Source organism: Balaenoptera acutorostrata, chromosome X, assembly GCF_949987535.1.
Source record: "Balaenoptera acutorostrata chromosome X, mBalAcu1.1, whole genome shotgun sequence".
NCBI lineage: Eukaryota > Metazoa > Chordata > Mammalia > Artiodactyla > Balaenopteridae > Balaenoptera > Balaenoptera acutorostrata.
Window position 1 is genome coordinate 98283052 of NC_080085.1, and position 20493 is coordinate 98303544.

The 20493-nt window shown below is 44.0% G+C and overlaps 1 protein-coding gene across 1 annotated transcript in view; it reads right to left on the reverse strand.

Moving 5' to 3' along the window:
* TRPC5 (transient receptor potential cation channel subfamily C member 5) overlaps positions 1-20493 on the reverse strand; it is a 225440-nt gene that overhangs the window by 27021 nt on the left and 177926 nt on the right. The window contains exon 6 of the mRNA XM_057538148.1: positions 11402-11597. Coding sequence (XP_057394131.1) covers positions 11402-11597 — 196 coding nt within the window. The remainder of the gene's footprint in view (positions 1-11401; positions 11598-20493) is intronic.

Consider the following 20493-nt stretch of genomic DNA (forward strand, 5'->3'; position numbering starts at 1 on the left):
TTTCCTTTCAGCTAGATAATGCCCCTCCCCATTGCCATACAATTTGTTCAACTCCAAACACTAAGCACTTGCAAAGGATATAAACTCACATTATGTATTTTTTAAAACATGGTTGACAAACTATAGATCAGAGATTTTCCCAAGCTTCTCCCTATCAATTAGTGAAGAAGTATGTGTTGGGTACCTACTATGTGTCCCACATTTTACTAGGCATCAGGCGAATGTAAAGAAAACCTAAAGCAGAACCCCTGTCTTCACAGAGCTTCAGTCTACAAAGGTAGAAAAGAGACATATTTTGAAATAACTGGAGTCGAAGTTGGCAAACCATGGTCGGCCTGCCACTTGGTTTTGGATAGCCTGTGTGCTAGGAATGGTTGTTACATTTTTAAATGGTTGAATAAAAATCAAAAGTTAGAATAATATTCGTTGAGACAGGGACTTCCCTGGTGGCGCAGTGGATAAGAATCCGCCTGACAATGCAGGGGACATGGGTTCGAGCCCTGGTCCAGGAAGATCCCACATGCCGTGGAGCAACGAAGCCCGTGCGCCACAACTACTGAGCCTGCGCTCTAGAGCCCATGAGCCACAACTACTGAGCCCTTGTGCCACAACTACTGAAGCCCACGCCCTAGAGCCCGTGCTCCGCAACAAGAGAAGCCACCGCAATGAGAAGCCCACGCATTGCAACAAAGACTAGCCCCCGCTCACCGCAACTAGAGAAAGCCCGCGCACACAGCAACGAAGACCCAATGCAGCCAAAACTAAAATTAAATCTTTAAAAAAAATATTCTTTGAGACAAAAATTATATGATTTTCCAATTTCAGGGCCCATAAATAAAGTTTTATTGGCACAGAGCCATGCCCACTTTTTAATGTATTTTCTATGGCTTCTTCTGCATTATAAGAACAGCATTGGATAGTGGTGACAGAGGTCTTACAGTTCACAAAGCCTAAAATATTCACTATCTGCCCCTTTAGAGAAAAAAACGTCAACCCCTAAACTAGAGGACAATAAGCTTAGGTTTGGTCAGCTTGTCAGTTGCTCTGTTTTCACACTTTAAAATGTTCTGGGAAGTCATATGCATTAAAGATTCATTAATTTTGGGAATTCCCTGGCGGTCCAGTGGTTAGGACTCTGCACTTCCACTGTTGGGGGCCCGGGTTTGATCCCTGGTTGGGGAACTAAGATCCCACAAGCCATGTGGCGTGGCCAAAAAAAAAAAGAAAAGAATTAGAAAAAAATCATTACTTTGTTCATTTATTCAATAGATATTAAGTGAGAGCCTACTATGTGTCAGACCATTTATCCTGGTTAAGACTGGAGGGACTCCAGTATAAAGTATCTCTGCATTAGTATCAAGAGAAAAACACTGTGGCATGACCTCCTAGAAGATTCATTGGGTGATGGAAACTTCTCTGTGCTTCCAGAAGTCTTGAGGGCTAGGCCAATGGGAACTCTGACGGAGTCAGTGAGAGGATTCTAATTCCAGTCATTCAAGACTTCTTTAATAATTGGTGCTGATTTTCTAATGAATGAGAAGGCCTATCATACTTTTCTTTCCCTCTGGGTGATTCCCAATATGCCACACTTATTAAGAGCAGCTTTGAGATAAATATATTTCTCATCAAGACTTTCTGATTAGTTCAGTTTTATAGGCCCAGGTGCTTCTAAAAGTTCAAACAGGGGAAATTGGGAAAGAGGACAGAGGAAAAAGCAAGATAATCCTATGATGGAAGAAAGGAGAATAAGAAAGAGAAATATAATTACCTCCCCCCACCCCATTTCTACTCTTAGATCGCTTCTATTTTCCTCTTTTAAACAAAGGCAGATTTACCTTGACAGCTGACATAATGTAATTTTGCTGTCAGATCTCAAGTAAAAAGCAGAGTATTGCAGTAGGTCGTAACCTCCGAGGCTCCTCTGGGGTATTTTGGCTTCTGTGTTGTAGCTAAAGGCCACCTCCTGGCCCAGGCTGTCTCTCACGCTGAACCGGGCTACAACACAGGGCTCTGGTGACCACAGCAAGAGAGAGACCTAATTAATATTAATCACTCAGATCTCATGTTTAGTTTCTAAACCTCAAGCTGCTCAGAAATTAAAGAACATTTGTATCAGATAGCTCTCCAGTCAATTGATTCTTGATACCCAGAACAAGAATCAAGGCAGAAGCCAAGAAGGACACATTCCTCAACCATGGCCTTTGGGCCATGGACATTTGACTTTTCCACCAGTATTATTTGTAGCCTATGAAGTGAACATTCAGAGGCCAATCCATAGGAAGGCCAGGTCTTCTCAGCTTGTTTCCAGGTTGTCCATCCATAGTTGTTATTTTATGTAGTGGTTGAAGGCACCTTTGGCTTGGGGACTGTTGCACAGACCTGATCCTTTGCAAAATTGTGATGACGGTGACATTTTCCTCCAGTGCCTCCAATCTCTTTCTCTTATTGGTGTCCTATCTCCAGTCTTCTTCAGGTACATTTTCCTCACTCTCTTGGCTCCCCATGAAAACCTGAACTCAGTAAGGGATTGAACTCACACTGAGTCATGAGTCACCTACTAACAACTTAAAACATATTTACATTATAACTGGGGACAAGGACCTAAGGTGAGGGATTTCAGCAGGACAGTGGGAGGATGTCTATGAATCCTCTGAGATTTATGCTAAATTGTATGCATGTTTGCTTCATCAGATTATCAAAGCAATCCATGACCTGAAAAAGTAAAGTGCAGTCTTAAAGTAAAGAAATGAAATGCAAATAGTGAAACTTGAAACTGTAGTTCCATGACCGTCAACCCCATGAGAACAGGGACCACATCTTTCTTGCTCCCGTTACCTACTGTATCCCCAGTGCCAAGAACGTAGTAGAGTACATGGTAGTCTCTCAATAATCATTTGTTAAATTCATTCATTTATCCATCCAAGACATAGTTACTGTTAAGTGAATGGATGAAAGAGTAAAGGAGTCAGCTGGCAGAAGAGCAGAGGTATTCTTTGGGCATTAGGCCCTACCCGTCACTTACATAGTTGGTCCTGTTTCTGTTTGAGTTATCCAAGATAGAGTCTCCATGACAACTACTGATGTTCCTGATGAACATCCAGGACAGGTGAGTCTGGGATGCAGAGAAGCAGCCCAGGCATCTGCCCTGTTTGGTTGTCCTTTAGCACAGGGAAAGAAAACCCACTTCCCTTCACTTGTCCTCTCCCCATTTCCACTTGCATCTTTGTCGGTCACCAAGATCATTACCAGGCAGCAGCAGGCATCAAAGGCTCAGCAGAGACCTGCCAAAGTATAACCCTCAGCGTTTTGAGGCAGAGTGCTCTCATCCCCAGCAGATGCGGGCTCTCAGACAGCTTGCTGACAAAACCACGAGTGGGTGTTGATGCAGAATCAACAGGAGTCCATTTCTGTGTTAGACCACCAGGGGGAGGGCCAGGCCCAGGCAGGGCTGGAAGTCTGAAAAGTCAGCCTTTGGTGCCCCCTGCAGCGTTTGCGGAGAGAATGCTCCTCTCTCCTCCCCTGAAGCTGGAGGGTGGATAGTCAGCCCATTTGCTGGTGTGGATATAATTTCAAGTGAGGCTTTCAAGCGTCCAAGAGCTGTCTGGGAAGGAACGGGGCTGAGAGGGCCCAAGGCAGGATGTGTAAGTTGAACGAGGAGTTCTTGTCATGCCAATAAGCTTCGTAGCTCTGAACTTTTTACCCTCTGTGGGTGTGAGGATTTCAGGTGGGTTGTCTGATTGTTCATTTGGGGAGGCTGGGAGTATTAGGGACAGAACTAAGAAGAAACCAGAAGTTTGAAGTCTGGTGGGCAAAAAAAAAAAAAAGGAAAGAAAAGGAGAGCTAGTGTGTGTGTGTGTGTGTGTGTCTGTGTTGGGGGCTGGGGGGCAGGAAATCTCAGCTGAGGAAAACAGAATAAGTCACTTAGTCTCCAGAAACAAGGAGAAGGCTCCTTAGAGGATCCCTCTGGTTAGAAGCCAGGGGAGAGTCCGTGAGTCCGTGAACCAAGCAGAAGGGTGAAGCTGGGGGAGTCTGAGGTTGTGTGGAAGGCTTGCACCAGGGCCTGGGGGGTTGGGATGCAGGCAGGAAAGGAGGAGGTATGGTTTCATTATTACTTTGGATCAGACAGATCTGCTGGGGCCCTTATGAAGAGTGTGCCCTTGGGCCAGTCACTTTGACCTCTGTGCCTCAGTTTCCTCACCTATAGAATTGAATTGTTAATAGTACCTACCTCAGGTAGTTGTAAGGATTTAATGAGAAAATATACATGAAAAGTGCTTTGTATAGTGTCTGGCACATTATAAGTGCTCAATAAATGGTAGTTATTATTATTTTTTTAACATCTTTATTGGAGTATAATTGCTTTATAATGGTGTGTTAGTTTCTGCTTTATAACAAAACGAATCAGCTATACATATACATATGTTCCCATATCCCTTCCCTCTTGCATCTCCCTCCCACCCTCCCTATCCCACCCCTCTAGGTGGTCACAAAGCACTGAGCTGATCTCCCTGTGCTATGCAGCTGCTTCCCACTAGCTATCTGTTTTACATTTGGTAGTGTATATATGTCCATGCCACTCTCTCACTTCCGCCCAGCTTACCCTTCCCCCTCCGCCTGTCCTCAAGTCCATTCTCTATGTCTGCGTCTTTACTCCTGTCCTGCCTCTAGGTTCTTCAGAACCATTTTTTTTTTGATAGTAGTTATAATGATATGAGATAGAAAGTGCCTGGGACTTAATAAAGGCTTGTATCTATGCCAGATATTCACTGTATTCTTATTACTGATTTCTCTAAGCCTTAGGAAACTGGGAAAGACCTCAGCTTGGGCCTAGAGGTGGAGGCAAGGGGCTTGTCCAGGTAAGGTCTGGGTACGGTAAGGCAGTCAACCCGGGGTGCTGTGCTAAGCCAGGCAGACAGCAGCATGAGGGCTCAGCATGGGGATGTGGGAAGCCACAAAAGCAGATCCCATCTTTAAAAATTATTTTTCTAAAGGCAGGCTCTAAACTTCATCATCCAGCTCCTAGAGATGTGACTCCGCTTCATGCTTCTCCTCCTTGCTGGGACATGTTTCCTGTTGGCACAGGAAGGACATCCTTCCCATCTGAAGATATTTTCATGCGGAATCAAAGAATGGAAGGTAGAAAGGAGTGAGGCCAGCTCCTACACTCTTACTGACCCCCATAAACACCAGGCCAATCCTTGCTGGTGTGCAAGCTATTTCCCTGCCAGAAATGAGATCTGAAAGCCATCCTCACTTTTCTGTCTTTCCAGATTTGACCTCAAGGTCCAGCTCAATGTGTAATTTCTAAATCAACCTCACAACAACGCAATCAGATAGGTACTGGTTGGGGGGTAGCCAGAAAAACAGAAATCACTTTAAGCCTTTCAAAGATGGAGATTTAATACAGAGGGTAGTCACAGGTGATGGAAGAGCTGAGAAACCAAACAGAGGGCAGTGAGGCAACTCAGAGATTAGCAGCAACAGGAAGCCCCTCTTATCCCTGGAGTTGGAGGGACGACTGGAAGATGTGGTGAGTGGTGTTTCCAGAGCTTGTAGACTGGGGCTATCTGGTGGGAGCTCGAGCCAAGATGGGGCTGTCCTGCAGAAGCTGGGGCCAAGGAGGGGTGGGACGCCTGGTGGTAGCTGGAGGTGAGCCACGTAGGAAACGCAGCTGCTGCTGGAGTTGCCACAAAAAGTGAGGTTGGGGATGGGGAAGAAATATCCTAGCTTCTCTCTTCTTCCTACCTTCTGGTTGGTCAGACCCACACAGAAACAAATGGCAAGGGACTGTGGGGAATGTAGTTCCCTGATACAGAACAGAGCAGGAAATGAACAGGGAATGGATCTGAGAGTAAGCAGCAGATGAAAAGCCTAATCATCCATCCCCATTTTACAGAGGAGTCAAATGAGGCAGGAAGAGGTTAAGCTGCCCCAAACCACACTACGTGGCAGTCCAGGTTTCAAATCCAGGCAGTCTGACTACTCCTGAGCCCATGCTCTCTGTAATCACTACTATTATATACTCACGGTAATAGCACTATTGTTATTTTACTCAAGGCAGACTTTTCCCTCTAGATTTAAAGCTCCCTAAAGGCATCTACTGTGTCTTTACCTTTATATCATTTATAGCACCTAGCCTTTGTGGATTTTTCCGAACCTACCAGAAAATGTAGATTTTTGACTGAAATGGGATTATCAGCAGGTTTTCATAGGTTCCCCATCACCTGGGGTGAGTGGAGGGGACTATGAAAATGTCATCTGCCATTCTGAATGTTTGTTTTCTTGTTAGTGAAATGTAGCAATTTCTGATCAGATTCCAGACAATGGTTTGGCAACAGGGAAAAGTCAAAGCGGCAATGAGAAAAATCGGTATCTAGATTGCTGGAGGGCATCCCAAAGGGAAGAGACAGTTATTAAAATTTGAAACGGCTTGGCTCCAATGTCATAAAATTTCTACAACTTGAATTGAGCAGCTCCTTCACTTGGGAGGAGGATATACTATCCCTTAGATGACTTAGCTGGCAGGGTTTATGTTTTATTAAGAAACAGGTCTTGGGTACTAAGAGTACACAGTTGTGTTGGATGAAGTGTCAGTGATTCCTATCTAAATGAAATCTACAGGCACTGGAACTGGTATGACAAGGTGATCAGACAGTTCAGAATGGTGGTATGACTGGGGCAGGAAAGAAGATGTTAGGGACCTTGTAGTGAAAGTGCATTTCCCGTGCTTCTTGGCCTCAAGGTAAGTGTCAATGTGATAGGATAGTGGTTCTGCGCATGGGCCTTGGGGTTAGACTACCTCAGTTCAAATCTAGGCTCTACCACTCTCCAGCTTATGGCTTTACCAGTATACTGGGAAATCGTACATATTGTAATATAGTCCATTACTCTGGTTTTTCTCCTACCTCTCTGGTTGTTCTTTCTCAGTTTCTTTGCGTGATCAATTCTGTCTTTCCAACCTCTAAACGTTGGAGTACCCTGGGCCTCATTTTTGGATCTCTTTTCTATGCACAGTCACTCCCGTTGTGATCTCTCCAAGTCCCATGGTTTTAAATACTGTGGACATACTGCGACTCCCAAATCTCTGTCTCCAGCCTCTCCGCTGGACCTGTAAACCACTGCCTACCCAACATCTCCACTCAGATGTCTAATAGGCATTTCTCACTCTACATGTCTAAAACCCAACTCTGGATCTCTGCCCCCTCCCAAGCCTGTTCCTTTCCCACTCTTCCCCAGCTCAGTAAGGGACGAATCCACCCTTCCAGTTACTCAAGGCCCAAAATCATGGTGTCATCCTTGACTCCTCTCTTTTGTTCACACCCCACATCTCCATCAGCAAACTGGATCTATTTCTGAAATATATCTAGAACCTGACCATTTCTCATTGTGTCCATCATGACCACCCTTGTCTAAGCCACCAACAGCTCTTGTCTGGGTCAATGCAATGGTCTCATAATTTGTCTCTGTCCCGGTACCATTCCATCTTTTTTCAATCAGCCACAGCAATCTTATTAAAATGCCAGTTAGATCATGTACCTCCTCTGTTTAAAACCCACAGCTCCCCATTTCACTCAGAGAAGAAGCCAAAGTCTTCATAAAGGTCTATCAGGCCCTACATGATCTGTCCCTCACCCCCATTACCTCTCTGACCTCATCTCTTACTTCTCTCCCCTTTGTGTACTCCACTTCAGTCACATTGGCCTTCCCAAGACTGAAATCAAGGTGTCAGCATAGCTCAGCTGTTATCTAGAGACTCTGTTAGAGTCTAGAGAAGAATCTGTTTCAAGTTCATTTATGTTGTTGGAAGAATTCATTTCCTTGTGGTACTAGGACTGAGGTCCCCACTTCCATGCAGGCTGTCAGCTGGGGGCCATTCTCAACTCCTAGAGGCTGCCCATATTTTTTTACCACATGACTCCCTCCATCTTCAAGCCAGCAATGACACATCAAATCCTCCATGTGCTTCAAATCTCTGACATTCTCTTCTGCTACCAGCTGGAGAAAACTCTGCTTTTAAAAGACTCGTGTGATTAGATTAGGCCCACCTGGATAATTTCCCTGAGTAGTAACCTTAATTATATCTGCAAAACCCCTTTTGCCATGTAATGCAACGTAATCACAAGTGTGCTATCTCATCATATTCACAATCCTAATGATCAGGGCAGGAAGTCTTGGGGGAGCATTTTAGCACTGTACCGCCACAATAATAGTCAGACTGAGAAACTGACCAATCAGAATGTACGCCAACAGTAGCGCTGGAGCAGGGGCGTGGATAATACCTGCTGCTCCAGGTGTTACCCTTTACTTGCTGGATTGTGGGGTGACCTGGAGGTGTCCCAGAGGCAACAGCCGGAGTGACAGCTATTTACCAACTGGTATGAAAATATTTTAATATTTTAACAACCGGGGACTGTAATAGTGCATAGCAGTTGTTTATCTGCTTGATTAGTTACAAATCATGGTGTAGCGTGTGAAGTGCTGCCTTCTTTGAGCTTTGAGAGTCTGAGGTTGGTCCCGGATGACTAGGGGAAGGTGGGGAGACCACCTGCCCTCCTTGGCACTTCCACGGTGTGCAGTGGCCCCTTCCAGCCTTGCCCGCTGTTTTTGCGGCGCCAGGTATTTTTCTGAAGAATGTCTTCATTTGCATGGCTGTCTTACGCAGTGGGAGAGTCCATCCATCATCTGAGCCTCCAAATGCTGCCACCCCAAGGGAGACAACCAGTCCTACATATATGGCCTCTCCCCAAGCCATCCAGCAGATGTGGCTTAGTGAGGCAAGCGCTGTTTACTTGCTCTCAGCATTAGCGTGAACACTTCACGGCAGCCAAAGAAACCGAGGGTTCTTATTAACTTGCTGAGTGAAGCTTGGTCACAGATCATCATGAGCCTCATGTTTTCTGAGGACCGATCTCAGGCAACAGAGATGCCCTTTGTGGGTGAGTTGGGGTAGGAAGAGGGCCTGAGTTAAATGACTTTTCTGGGACTGGTCTGTTTCTCCCACCTAATATTTATATATGGGTGAATTTGATTAAAATGGTATCAAGGGCAGCTTCACCTGATGGAACTGGGAGCATACACATCAGGAACGGCAGAGACAAGGTGGATGTGTTGAAAGAAGCGTCATAGAGGGAAACAAGCAGCTTGAGGGAGATGTAAGGACAAAGGGAGGAGAGTAAATCACTGCTAATTGCAAACAACACTAATAATAATATACAATATGGCCAGCTTCACCTGCTGATGTTGGCCGGGACCACAGAGCACAGGTGAACAGATTCACAGTGAAGCCTGTCAATAACTGAGTCTCTACTTAGACTGAGTCAGCCTGTGGTACCTTTTGAAGCAGGAGAGATTTTTGTCTTCAGTGGCTTCCCTTCCTGTAACCTTTCCCCCATATCTAGGCCTTTCTAAAAACTGCATTAATACTGAAGTGGAGATGTTGCAAGTGGAATCAAATCTACTTGCTGGTCTTTACCATGTAAGCAGAGCCAGATATTTTTGGAATCAGGTTGCCCAATATCAGGATCCCACTGGATCCGATTCCAAATGGTAAAGACACATTAACAGAGGATCCCAAAGCAGTGGGTAGTATTCATGATGGTTGGCCATGACTCTAGATGTGTGAGATGATATAGACCCTATTAAGGCCATCTCTCTGCAAACCCCACCCCCCAGCTCTCTCTCAAGCTGAGGTGTTTTCTTCAGGTGCAACAGTAGGTAGCATGAAAACACAACTTACTACCAGCAAGTGAGAGAGCTGGAGTTGAAGATTTCTACCCTTCCTAGCAAAATGTCACTGAGCTCAGTAGGAGACGCTACAGCCCTATCTCTCTTTTCCTCTGCCATTAGGAACAATCAGCTGCAAAACAACCAGGGAGAAAATGACAAATGCCTCAGCATGAATATTGCCATCTTCGGTAGGAGTAGGGGGTTTGGCTGATAGGCATAGTGGTGGAAAAATAAGCCCCTGAAATTCTATGCCTTTCCCCCTTATAAAGACAGGCCAGGAGTGAGCATAGAGTGTTTCAGAGTTGTTGGCCTAGTTGGGTTTGAAGGAGAGAGAGAAATTGAACTATATTCCATTTCAAAAACAACAGATAGATAGAATTTCAACCTAGAAGGGACCTTGAGAGCCTATCCTATTCATCTGTAGACACTCAGACTCACAGGATATCAGAGCTGGCAAGGATATTAAAGACCATCGAGTCAGACATACAAATGACCAACAGGTACATGTAAATCAAAATCACAATGAGATATCACCTCATACCTGTTAGAATGCCTATTATAAAAAAGATAAAAGATAAGTTGTGGTGAGGGTGTGGAGAAAAGGGAACCCTGGTGCACTGTTGGTGGGAATGAAAACTGGTGCAGCCACTATGGAGAACAGCATGGAGGTTCCTTAAAAAATTAAAAGTAGAGCTACCATATGGCCCAGAAATTGTACTTCTGGGTATTTATCTGAAGGAAATGAAATCACTGTCTTGAACAGATATCTGCACCCCCATGTTCACTGCAGTATTATTCACAATAGACAAGACATGCAAACAACCTAAGTATCCATTGATGGATGGATACAGAAAGTATGGGTAAAGAAAATATGGTATATATATATACACATACACAGCTAAAGATACAAATTCACTGGTACTCAAATAAGCAGGACCTCAGATAGCCAGAACTCCTTTGCTAATACTCCGTTTCTAGAAATGATAGTTAGATCATAAGAAAATAAGCTAAGTTTAGATGTTTATTTTGACATCAAAAACCAGGACAGGGCTTGGACTGGTCCCATATCCTATACCTTCGCCATTTCTAGTTTAGAGTAATAAGCGCTACTGATCTAAATGATAACATGATGGTCAAAGATTCAGTGATAGACTCTACTTAAGAGCATGCCACAGTGGACTGCAGTTACACATACATTGTTGATAAAAAAAAAAAGTAGCCACTCTCTGAGAAGGTTGTCCTTGGCAATGGACTGCTCAGTTTTGGGAGGGAGATGTCTGCAGTGAAGATGGAGATAAAGCCCTCCCGCCTAGAGAACTGGATCAGCTCAATCAACCCTGGAGATTAGTGAGGGGATATGTTGTAGCCAAACTGCTCATACCTCCTGAGCTCTTCTTACTAAGGCAAGAAAATGGATTCAGAGATTTAAACATAATTTTAACAGGTAACCAAAAAGTCTTATTAACTAGAACATCTTCTAGACTACTGAGATCCAATGGACTAAGGGTCCAAACTGAGTTACCTTGGAAAGAAATAATTCAATCTAATAGCTGGAAAAGCTAATGTAAAATAACTAAGGCAGACAGACTATATCATTGAGTTTCCAATGGGCTCCAGGCCGCTGTGACCACTCCTGAAACCAAGGTAACCGCCCTTCTAGAGCAAAGCTACTCACGGCAATAAGCTGGTAGGAGTTGTTCATCATGGCGATCAGCATGTTCAGCAGCACTACCAGGGAGATGACGTTGTACGTCCCAAACATGGTTGCTCCCACAAACTCTGTGAACTCGTGTCTGGCTTTTACGTTGGTAACATAGAGATTTAAAAGGCCGAATACAGACCAGAAGAGTGACTGAAGGGTTTCAAAGAGCCTAAAAGAGATCAAAGGATAGGCTAGTTAATTCTCTAGGAGGAGCAAGAAAAGAGCAAAAACATGAGGTGATTCGCTTAATTAATAAGGAGGCTGCCTGATTTGCATCCCAACAGGTAGACTCATGATCTCATGTATTTTGGTCTCTTCCCCAACACGAACCAGCCAGGGCAGTTTGTTTGTTCCCACTTCTATGTCTTATGCTTTGCCTTTCCACCTGGAATACCATCTCCCTCTTCTCAATCTATGCAGAGCCTATAATTTTCCAAGATTTATTTCAAGGGCTACTTCCTACACCGAACTTTCTCCTTCATCTTCAGACCATGTGGTTTACCACCTTTCTAATTACATAGAGGCAGTAAGTGCAGTGGCTAAGAATATGGTGCTTGGATTAGATTGCCATAGGTTAAAAGCTCAGCTCTGACACTTGCCAGCTGAGTGAACATGAGCAACTTACACCATTTCTGATACTTCTTTTGTGGCTCCCACAGGGCCCAGAATGGAGCTAAGCTCAGTGGAGCAGCTTAAGGATTCTTGAATGAACATTTATATGAATTATTTTTAATGATATATTAACTAACAATTATTGAGGACTTACTATATAAGCATACTAGGCACTTTACATACATTAACATTATGATCCTTATAAAAACTTTATTGTTACTGCTGAGGAAACAGAGGTTCAGAGATTGAATAACTTGCCCAAGGTCACCCATTTATATGATTTATATGTGCTGAGCCAGGATTCAAATCCAGGTTCTTCTGACCTCCCCAAACCACTGCATTATTCTCCATTAGGTGGCTTCACAAATTATGGTTTCCTCTCATAGTCTCCACATCCAAATATGTAACTTTTGCAATGATATGTTTTGGGGGTCCAGGGTTTCTTTTGCATCATATTCAGAAATCTGTGCATACAGCGATACCGTGCAGCCAGCTCCTGGGTGGCACAAACCAACCTTTTCCCAAGCACACGGAAGAGGCATAGAAGTTAAGAAATGCTACTTTAAGAATAGATGTAACTTTTCAATTGCTCAAAATGTGTTGTTTCTATAGCCCAATATATTTTGAGAGGCTGAGGGATTGGTTCTTGGGTTCATTTCGGGGGTATGTATGGGCAATGTTTTAAAGATTTCCTCTGTCTGGGAGTGGTCTTACCCCTGATCTCTGCATGGCTGTCTCCTTATCATCATTGAGGCCTCAGTTCAAATGTCACTTCCTCAGACAGGGTCCCCAGGGTCACTCTACCTAAAGTAGCTTCACCGGTTATTCTCTATCCTGTTGTCCTGTTTCAGTTTTTTGGTAGCACTTAAAACTCTAAGATTATATTATTTAGTAAATTTTTGTTTAAATGTTGATTTTCTGTTCTTCCCCACTAGAATGTAAGCTCTATGAGGAAAGAGACAGACATACAGCTACTATGTACCTGGCACGTAATAGGCACTCAATAATATTTGTTGAATAAATGAATGAAGACATATTACTCTTACAGTTATCACTGGATTAAGGTCTAGAGGATTCCAAACCCATTGACAGTTGCACATTCAGTAAGCTGCACAGTTAGTGTTAGTTCATTTTGATGAAGGTTGTGCTCTGCAGTGGCCTGATTCTCAGGGGACCTCCTTCGGGGCTGCCTGGGCAACAGGCACATAGCCCTTTTCAACCTGTTCAATGGTTCTTCTCTAATCATTGTGGATAGCTCCCACTATCATTTCAGCATCACATTACTTGAGAGCTAGCCAAGAAGGAAGAAATCTGTTTTTTGTTTGATGAAAGTAAGTGCCAGATGGTGAAACATTTGAGAATCAACAGTAAGATGAGAGTCTGGACTTCAAGGGCCAGGGAACAAGAATCAGGATATGGCAAGTCAGACCTATCACAGGATCTGAATTTCCAGGAGATTCTACAAGTCAGGGCCAGGCAATACAATGCATCACAGAGCCAGGCAGAGTTTCATAAATGGGGCAGATATAGGGTTCAAGAGTCTGGTTCTGTTAGGAAGGCCTATCTAGGACCTGGCCGTGTCCATTTGAAGTCAGGGCAGGCAGGAGGCCAGCAACGGCACAAGAAGCTAGCCCAGCAGCTGGATAAACAAAAGCCAGGGAATATATAGTTCAGAAAAACAGAAAGCAGCTGCAGCAAGTAAGAATGACACTGAAGAACCAGAGTCACTGGAAGTTGAATGTCCTTGAATATAGAAAGCATTCATTATGTGTTTGTTGATTGCATGACAGACAACAAGGCCACAAGCCAGGGCAAGTATGTCATCAATATGTTGGCAGGGTCTTACTTCATCAGTTACTTCTCCAGAATGGATGATGTTACACTCCTTCACCCCCAGCCCCATAACAATGAAAATTGCAATGGTTAATGCTTGAGCATAGAGTTTAATACTAGCCATTCCAATGACTGATACAAAGTTTCCTAAAAGTGAAAGTCCGGGCATTTAAAATCTGCCCTAAACTGTGGTGATATTCTAGTTAGGGAGACCCTATAGGTATAACTGTACAAGAGATAAGAAAAGGGGTAAAGATTGTTCCTCAGTTTTGGCGGTTGATAGTGAGAATGCCCTTGACATGAGGCACAAAATGTCACAACATGGTCTGGCCATTAGGAGAATCTGGTTTATTGAAAGGCATGCCCGGATAAAATGAGTGACTGACATTTGGGGTAGATAAGCGCATCTAATGAGACATCTATAGGAAGCTCTGTCTTCTAGGTGTCTAGACTCAGTTGAATTCACGGGGAAAGGGCCATTACCTAGGGGTACTTGGTGGTCAGATCCATAATACAATTATCACAGGGATAGAAAGACTTGTTGACCAAACTGCAGATCCTAATGCCAAAGGAATATTATTTTGATTTTAAAGGAGATGACCTGAGAGAAAACAATCAGTCCATTTTTATTTAGCAGAGAGTCAGCAAACATATAGAACTTGCTAGCTCAACAAGGGGCACAAAGTGAAGATACAAAGATTCAAGAAGACTTGATATTAACTGTTGGGAAGACAAATCCATACCATCTGGTTAAGGGGGATTTGTGCATGTTGGGAGCCATCCATAAATAGATCACAAAGCTAAAAGCTGCTCAGTAGAATAGAGATGGGAACTGTAGTTCTCATGACCCTTGCTGAAAGTCTTGTCTTTGAGATGAGGACTTAATCTTTCAAAAGGTAGCAGGAGGGACTTCCCTGGTGGTGCAGTGGTTAAGAATCCACCTGCCAATGCAGGGAACACAGGTTCGAGCCCTGGTCCGGGAAGATCCCACAAGCTGCAAACCAACTAAGCCCGTGCGCCGCAACTACTGAGCCTGCACTCTAGAGCCCTCGAGCCACAACTACTGAGCCCACGTGCCACAACTACTGAAGCCAGCACGCCTAGAGCCCATGCTCCGCAACAAGAGAAGCCACTGCAATGAGAAGCCCGCGCACCACAACGAAGAGTAGCCCCCGCTCACCGCAACTAGAGAAAGCCAGTGCACAGCAACGAAGACCCAACGCAGCCATAAGTAAATAAATAAATAAATATTTAAAAAAAGAAAAAAGGTAGCAGGAGTATAGAGAAGATTTACCCCTCTGGACTTCATTCTGACCAGTGAAGAACTGGAGGATATACCGGAAGAGAAAGGTTCCTTGGGAGAAAGCAGTGCCATCATCCTTTCACAAGTTGTGCTGATAACACACATGGAGCAAAGGCATGGTCATCTCTTTGGTTATCCCTACCCATTTTGCGGTTCCCCAGACCTGCAATTTCTCATTTCATCCTGCCTTTGACAAGCTTCTAACTCTGTTTGGAGTGCTCCCACCCTACTCCCAACCTCTAGTCTCTGCTTCTGTCCTGTCTCCTTCTCTGCCCAACTCTTGTTTGACCTGCCAGGCTCAGCTGAAGCCCCACCTCCTCTAGAAGTTTCCCCTGACTCCTTTCCTACAAGGTGGGGTTAGATGATCCTCTTTTATTCTCCCATAGCAGCCCAGCCTTAGTCCATAAAGGCACATGTCATGCTGTAGAGGCAAGAGAGGCGAGTGGCTAAGAGCAAACTTTAGACACCTTTACTTATTAACCATATGGCTTTGGGAAAGTGGCACAGCCTCTTTAAACTTCAAGTTTCCTCATCTCTAAAATGGTCATTTGTAGGATAAATACTAACTGCTATCATTTATTGTGCTCTTACTATGTGCCAGGTACGCATTGTAATATTTGATTCTCAAAATAACCCTACAAAGTAGCTACTATTCTTTTTTTTTTCAGATGAGAAACTGAGGCACAGAGTGGTCACACAGGCAGAAAATGGCAGAGGTAGGATTTATACCCAGCTCTTCTGACTCTGGAGTCCAAACACTTAACCACCTTTTCTTTTTTTTTTTTTTAATCACATAAAGTACTGCATGTAACACACTCGGCACAGTGCTCGGCATATAGTAAGCATTAAAAATGCAGCTATTCTAATCGTTCAATTGTGTTCTCCATTAGACTATGAACTTCTTGAGGATAAGGATGCCATTTACTCAGTATCCTCATTGCCTGGCACATAGGAGTTGCTGAATAAATGTTGAATAAATCTATAAAAGATTATAGAAGCACATAAGTAAGGAAAGTATGAATGAGTGGCACCCTTCCCATGATAACAACAGCAGGAAGGCTATGAACTGAAATTAGGAGAAAAAGCTGAAGATACTCAATAAGGACCTTTAAAACCTGGTCAGAACAAAAAGAAGAGCCTTTGATGGGGACCGAGTTTGTATCCACATAAATAAGATGGGAAAATATGGGCTGAATGTTGGGTAGAGAAATCACCATTGGTTAAGTAGGAATAGCCACAGATGAATGATGATGGTCTACAAGGAGGTCCCAAGTGACCTGCTAGGTCATGGCTCTGTCCTCTTTAGCTTTACATGTATTCATGACTATTGCAACTTCACACAACTAATTTTGCATACCTTTACAAAATCAGTCTCACACTTACATCCCTGGATACAAGCACAGACTGGAACTTGTATGCCTGGATTGAAATCCTGACTCTGTCACTATCACCTTTGTGACTGGGAGCAGTCTGCTTAACTGCTTTGTACCCTAATTTCTCAATCTGTAAAATGGGCAATAATAATAGTGCCTACCTCAGAGCATGATTGCGAGGATTAAATGAGTTAATTCATGTCAGGCTCATTTTTTTAATAGTGCCTGAACCTAGCACTCAGCAAATATGCTATTCTTATGACTTTTATTAACCTCCCACCTAAATCCAACCTTGTTGTTTCACGTTTCTTTATTGTCTTTATAGATGGTCAATCATCTGCATATCTAGTTGCAGCTATGTTAGTTGTAATCATAGTGTGTACAATTTTTGTGTTTTTAACACATTATTGATTGGGGGATTTTTGCAGAAACTAACACCTGGGGCCGTAATACATCTCCGGTCAAAAATGTGTTAAAAATCACACATTTCATAAATGTAATTTTAATAGCCACCCAATATTCCACCCAGTGAATACCAAGCCTGAATGACAGTTTTATCAATGCTTTGGATGAGAATAGGTGGCAAGCTTTTTAGATCTTCAGATGATACAAGACTGGGAGAGACAGCTAATAGAGTGGACGACAGAATCAAGATTCAGCAAGATTTCAACAGCTTGGAGCAAGGGGCTGGAACTAACAAGATGAAGTTCAGTAGGGATCAATGTAGAGCTTTGTTCTCTGGCCAAGTCCCCACGTACAGGATGAGGGAGGTAGGAGAAAAGCCAAGGGTTTTCGCTGACAGCAAGTCCAAAGTGGATCAGTAGAGTGACAGAGCTGGCTAGATACTTCAGCCATGTGAGGGGGGCAGAAGCAGAAGTGAATCTTCTAGAATTAAAGACAGGATTGCTACTAAAATTCATCCTTTCATTCAGTTGTTCAATGGGCATGTTGAACCCCTTTATGGTAGGAGCAAGGCCTCTAAAATGGGGGTCTCAGTCTGGTGGGTAAGAGAGACAACAAATGATTAAAATATGTTATCTATTACATTATTATTATTACTAGTACCTTTATTATTATAGGTTATCTATTATAATGGAGATGGACTTAGAATGCCATGGGAAACACAGAAGGAGCCTGTAACCGGGAGTGGGGTCAGAGCGGGTAAGAAAATGCTGGCCAGGTGGGGATGGGCATTCCAGGCAGAGGGAGTGGCGTGTCATATGCAAAGGCCTGTAGGGCCGAGATGCTCTCCTGAAGTTGGGAAGAGCAAGATGTTGACTATGGAGGAGAGGAGTGAGAGGCGGGAGAGGCAGGGTCCAGATTCCCAGGCCCTGTGAGCTATAGGAAAGAGGAGAATTTTCTGCTGGAGAAGATACAGATCCCAGGCAGGCATGAGACCAGGGGGCGACAAGATAAGACTAGTATTTAGAAACTTCTGTGTGATGGGTGGGAAATTGTTTGCGGGGGAGACAAGACTGGAGGCAGGGAGACCACTTAAGACCCAGCAGTTTTGGGGAGAGATGGTTTAGGCCTGAACCAAGACAGTGGGGTATGTGTGTGTACAGAGGATGGATTTAAGGGATATTTAGGAAGTAGAACTGACAGGGCTGAGTGTGAGACAAGATGTGTTGCTTGGGGGAGAGGGGGAGAGTCCCAGATGACTCCTGGGAGTCTGCCTGGTGTCATTGAATGAGATGAGGAATTAAGAGGGAAGTGGGTTTGGGGTGGGGATATAGAGATGAGGAATTTAGTTGTGGACGTTGTGTTTGAGAGGCCTGCGGCACAGCCAGGTGTGTTCAGGAGGCATCTGGAGTTGAGGGTCAGGACTTCAGAAGGAGAAGCAGGACCACCAAGTTAGCTTTTTGCCACTTCCGCCCTGTTTCTTCCCAAGCCCTGTGCCCGCAGAAGGAAGCCTTCCCAATTGCCAACAGTGGATGAAGGCCTGGTACTTCCAGTATTGAATACTAAACTCAAACCACCAACAGTACTGTCATGTGGTTGTCAGCAAGGATAACAAGGTCCCCCTGAATTGTGTGCCCAGGAAAATTTTTCTTATTTTAAGCTGAAGAATAGCAATGACATCTCTGGAGAATCAGAAGGAAAAGGGTGACAGCAAGCAGATGCCATAGTTTACGTCAGATCTGCTAACAAGCTCCCTTTTCCCCTTCTCTAAAAACAGAGTCTTTCTGACGCTCTAAGTAGCATGTATTTTAGCAGGTATTATAAATGCCTGAGTTGAGGCATTTAAAGGAAAACATAAATCTGAGTCAGACTTCTGTGGAGGAAAAAAGAAATCAACACCTAGAAGGGAAGTTAAGGTAACATTACTGCTGATTTGCCCCCAGCATGACAATGCTTCTTCATACCTGACACCCCAAGATATAATTTCATGTATGACAGGTGCCGGTTCTTGTCAATTGTCCCTGCTGGGCAAGTGATGAGAGCAAATGTCAGTTGGCAACAGGGGTGTTAATAATCACTACAGACTTACAAGGAGGCATTTCATAAACTTCCTCAGCAGAATTCACGTGAGAGGGTCATTGGCAGGGACCTGGCCTCCTGGAAGGCACCTTGCATTCAGGTGTGCAATTCTGTCGAATGCTTTGATGGGAACAGATACAGTCTCCTGGTGCTCAAGCCACTACAAAATTGCTCTTTGTATTGAAAACAGGTTGATGTGAGTTCTGTCTCTAGACCAATGCAGGAGAGGAAGAAGTTCCTAGTCAAGAGGCACTAGCGAGGTGACCAGTTGCCTTTGTCCACTCCTGGTTGGCTTCACCAAAATGGCAGTATCTTTTTGTCATCCCATTTTGGCCTCTTTTCCCCTTTCACATAAGTCTGGTTTCCCCATCCAAGATTTTGCCCTGAGTTCTGGGAGGAGAGGGAGGGCGTGTGGCCTAGTGGAGGGGGTGGGTGCTATAAAATGGGCAACGGGGCGAGTCAACATTTTCCAAACTTTATTCATGGGAATAGCATCTTGGTCAATACATTTGGAAAAACCTCTCCCTTTACTGTAGATTCACAATGGAAAGTCTCTGAGAAGCCCTGCAGTGGAGAAACCTTAAATTTGTCCTAGCATTTCCAAAACTCACTTGATCAGAGATCTTGTTTTCATGTCTATTCATATCCCTGTGAACTGTGGTTATTTGTCATCCATTTTAGGAAATGCTGCTAGGGGCAAATAATAAGGGTAGGCTACATTGCATTGCTTTTTCCCCTCTCTATTGGTGCAACTTGGGGTCAGGCAGAAACCCCTTTTTTCCCCCTGGCCTTTGTTATTTAACACATTTCGAGAATGTCTGAGTCCATTGATCTGCCCTAGTTTATAGAGTTAAGGGGGAAAATTGTATCTCAATTTAATGAGTAAGAATCTCTCACGACCTTGGGGTAATTGCTGTGATTACCAGATGACTGGCACTCTCCAGAACAGGGGCTGGAGATGGACAAGGTGTAGGACACTGAGTCCGGGGTAAGCTCAGGACTGGTCCTGGAACCTAACACGTTTCCTGACATGTGCTTATTTTCTTTCTCTTGTCTGTTTCCCCTAACAGTGATTTGTGAGAAAATAAAAGCTATTCTGGAAGCTTAAAGGTCCTAGAGAAGTAGGTGTTGGGTTTACAAAGAAAAGGCACAGGGGTTCCATAGGTCCAGAGGCAGTGGACTCATGGATGGAGAGTCATGAGCTGTCTGCTGTGTCCCAAGTGGGAAAAGGAGACATTTCCAGTCACTGCTTGGTGCCTTTTGGCCCACCTGAAACCTTAATTTAACCCCAGAAGTTGAGCTGACTCTCATCTTACTTTTAACCTGTCTCTTCTGCATCTAGGAATCAAAGATTCGTCATCCCCCTGCCCTTTTATTTATTTTTCTCTTCCCAAACCACATGTTTCTGTGAGCCAGGGCTGTTCTAGCAAATCCCAATTCTCTGACACCACCTAAGCGGTCTT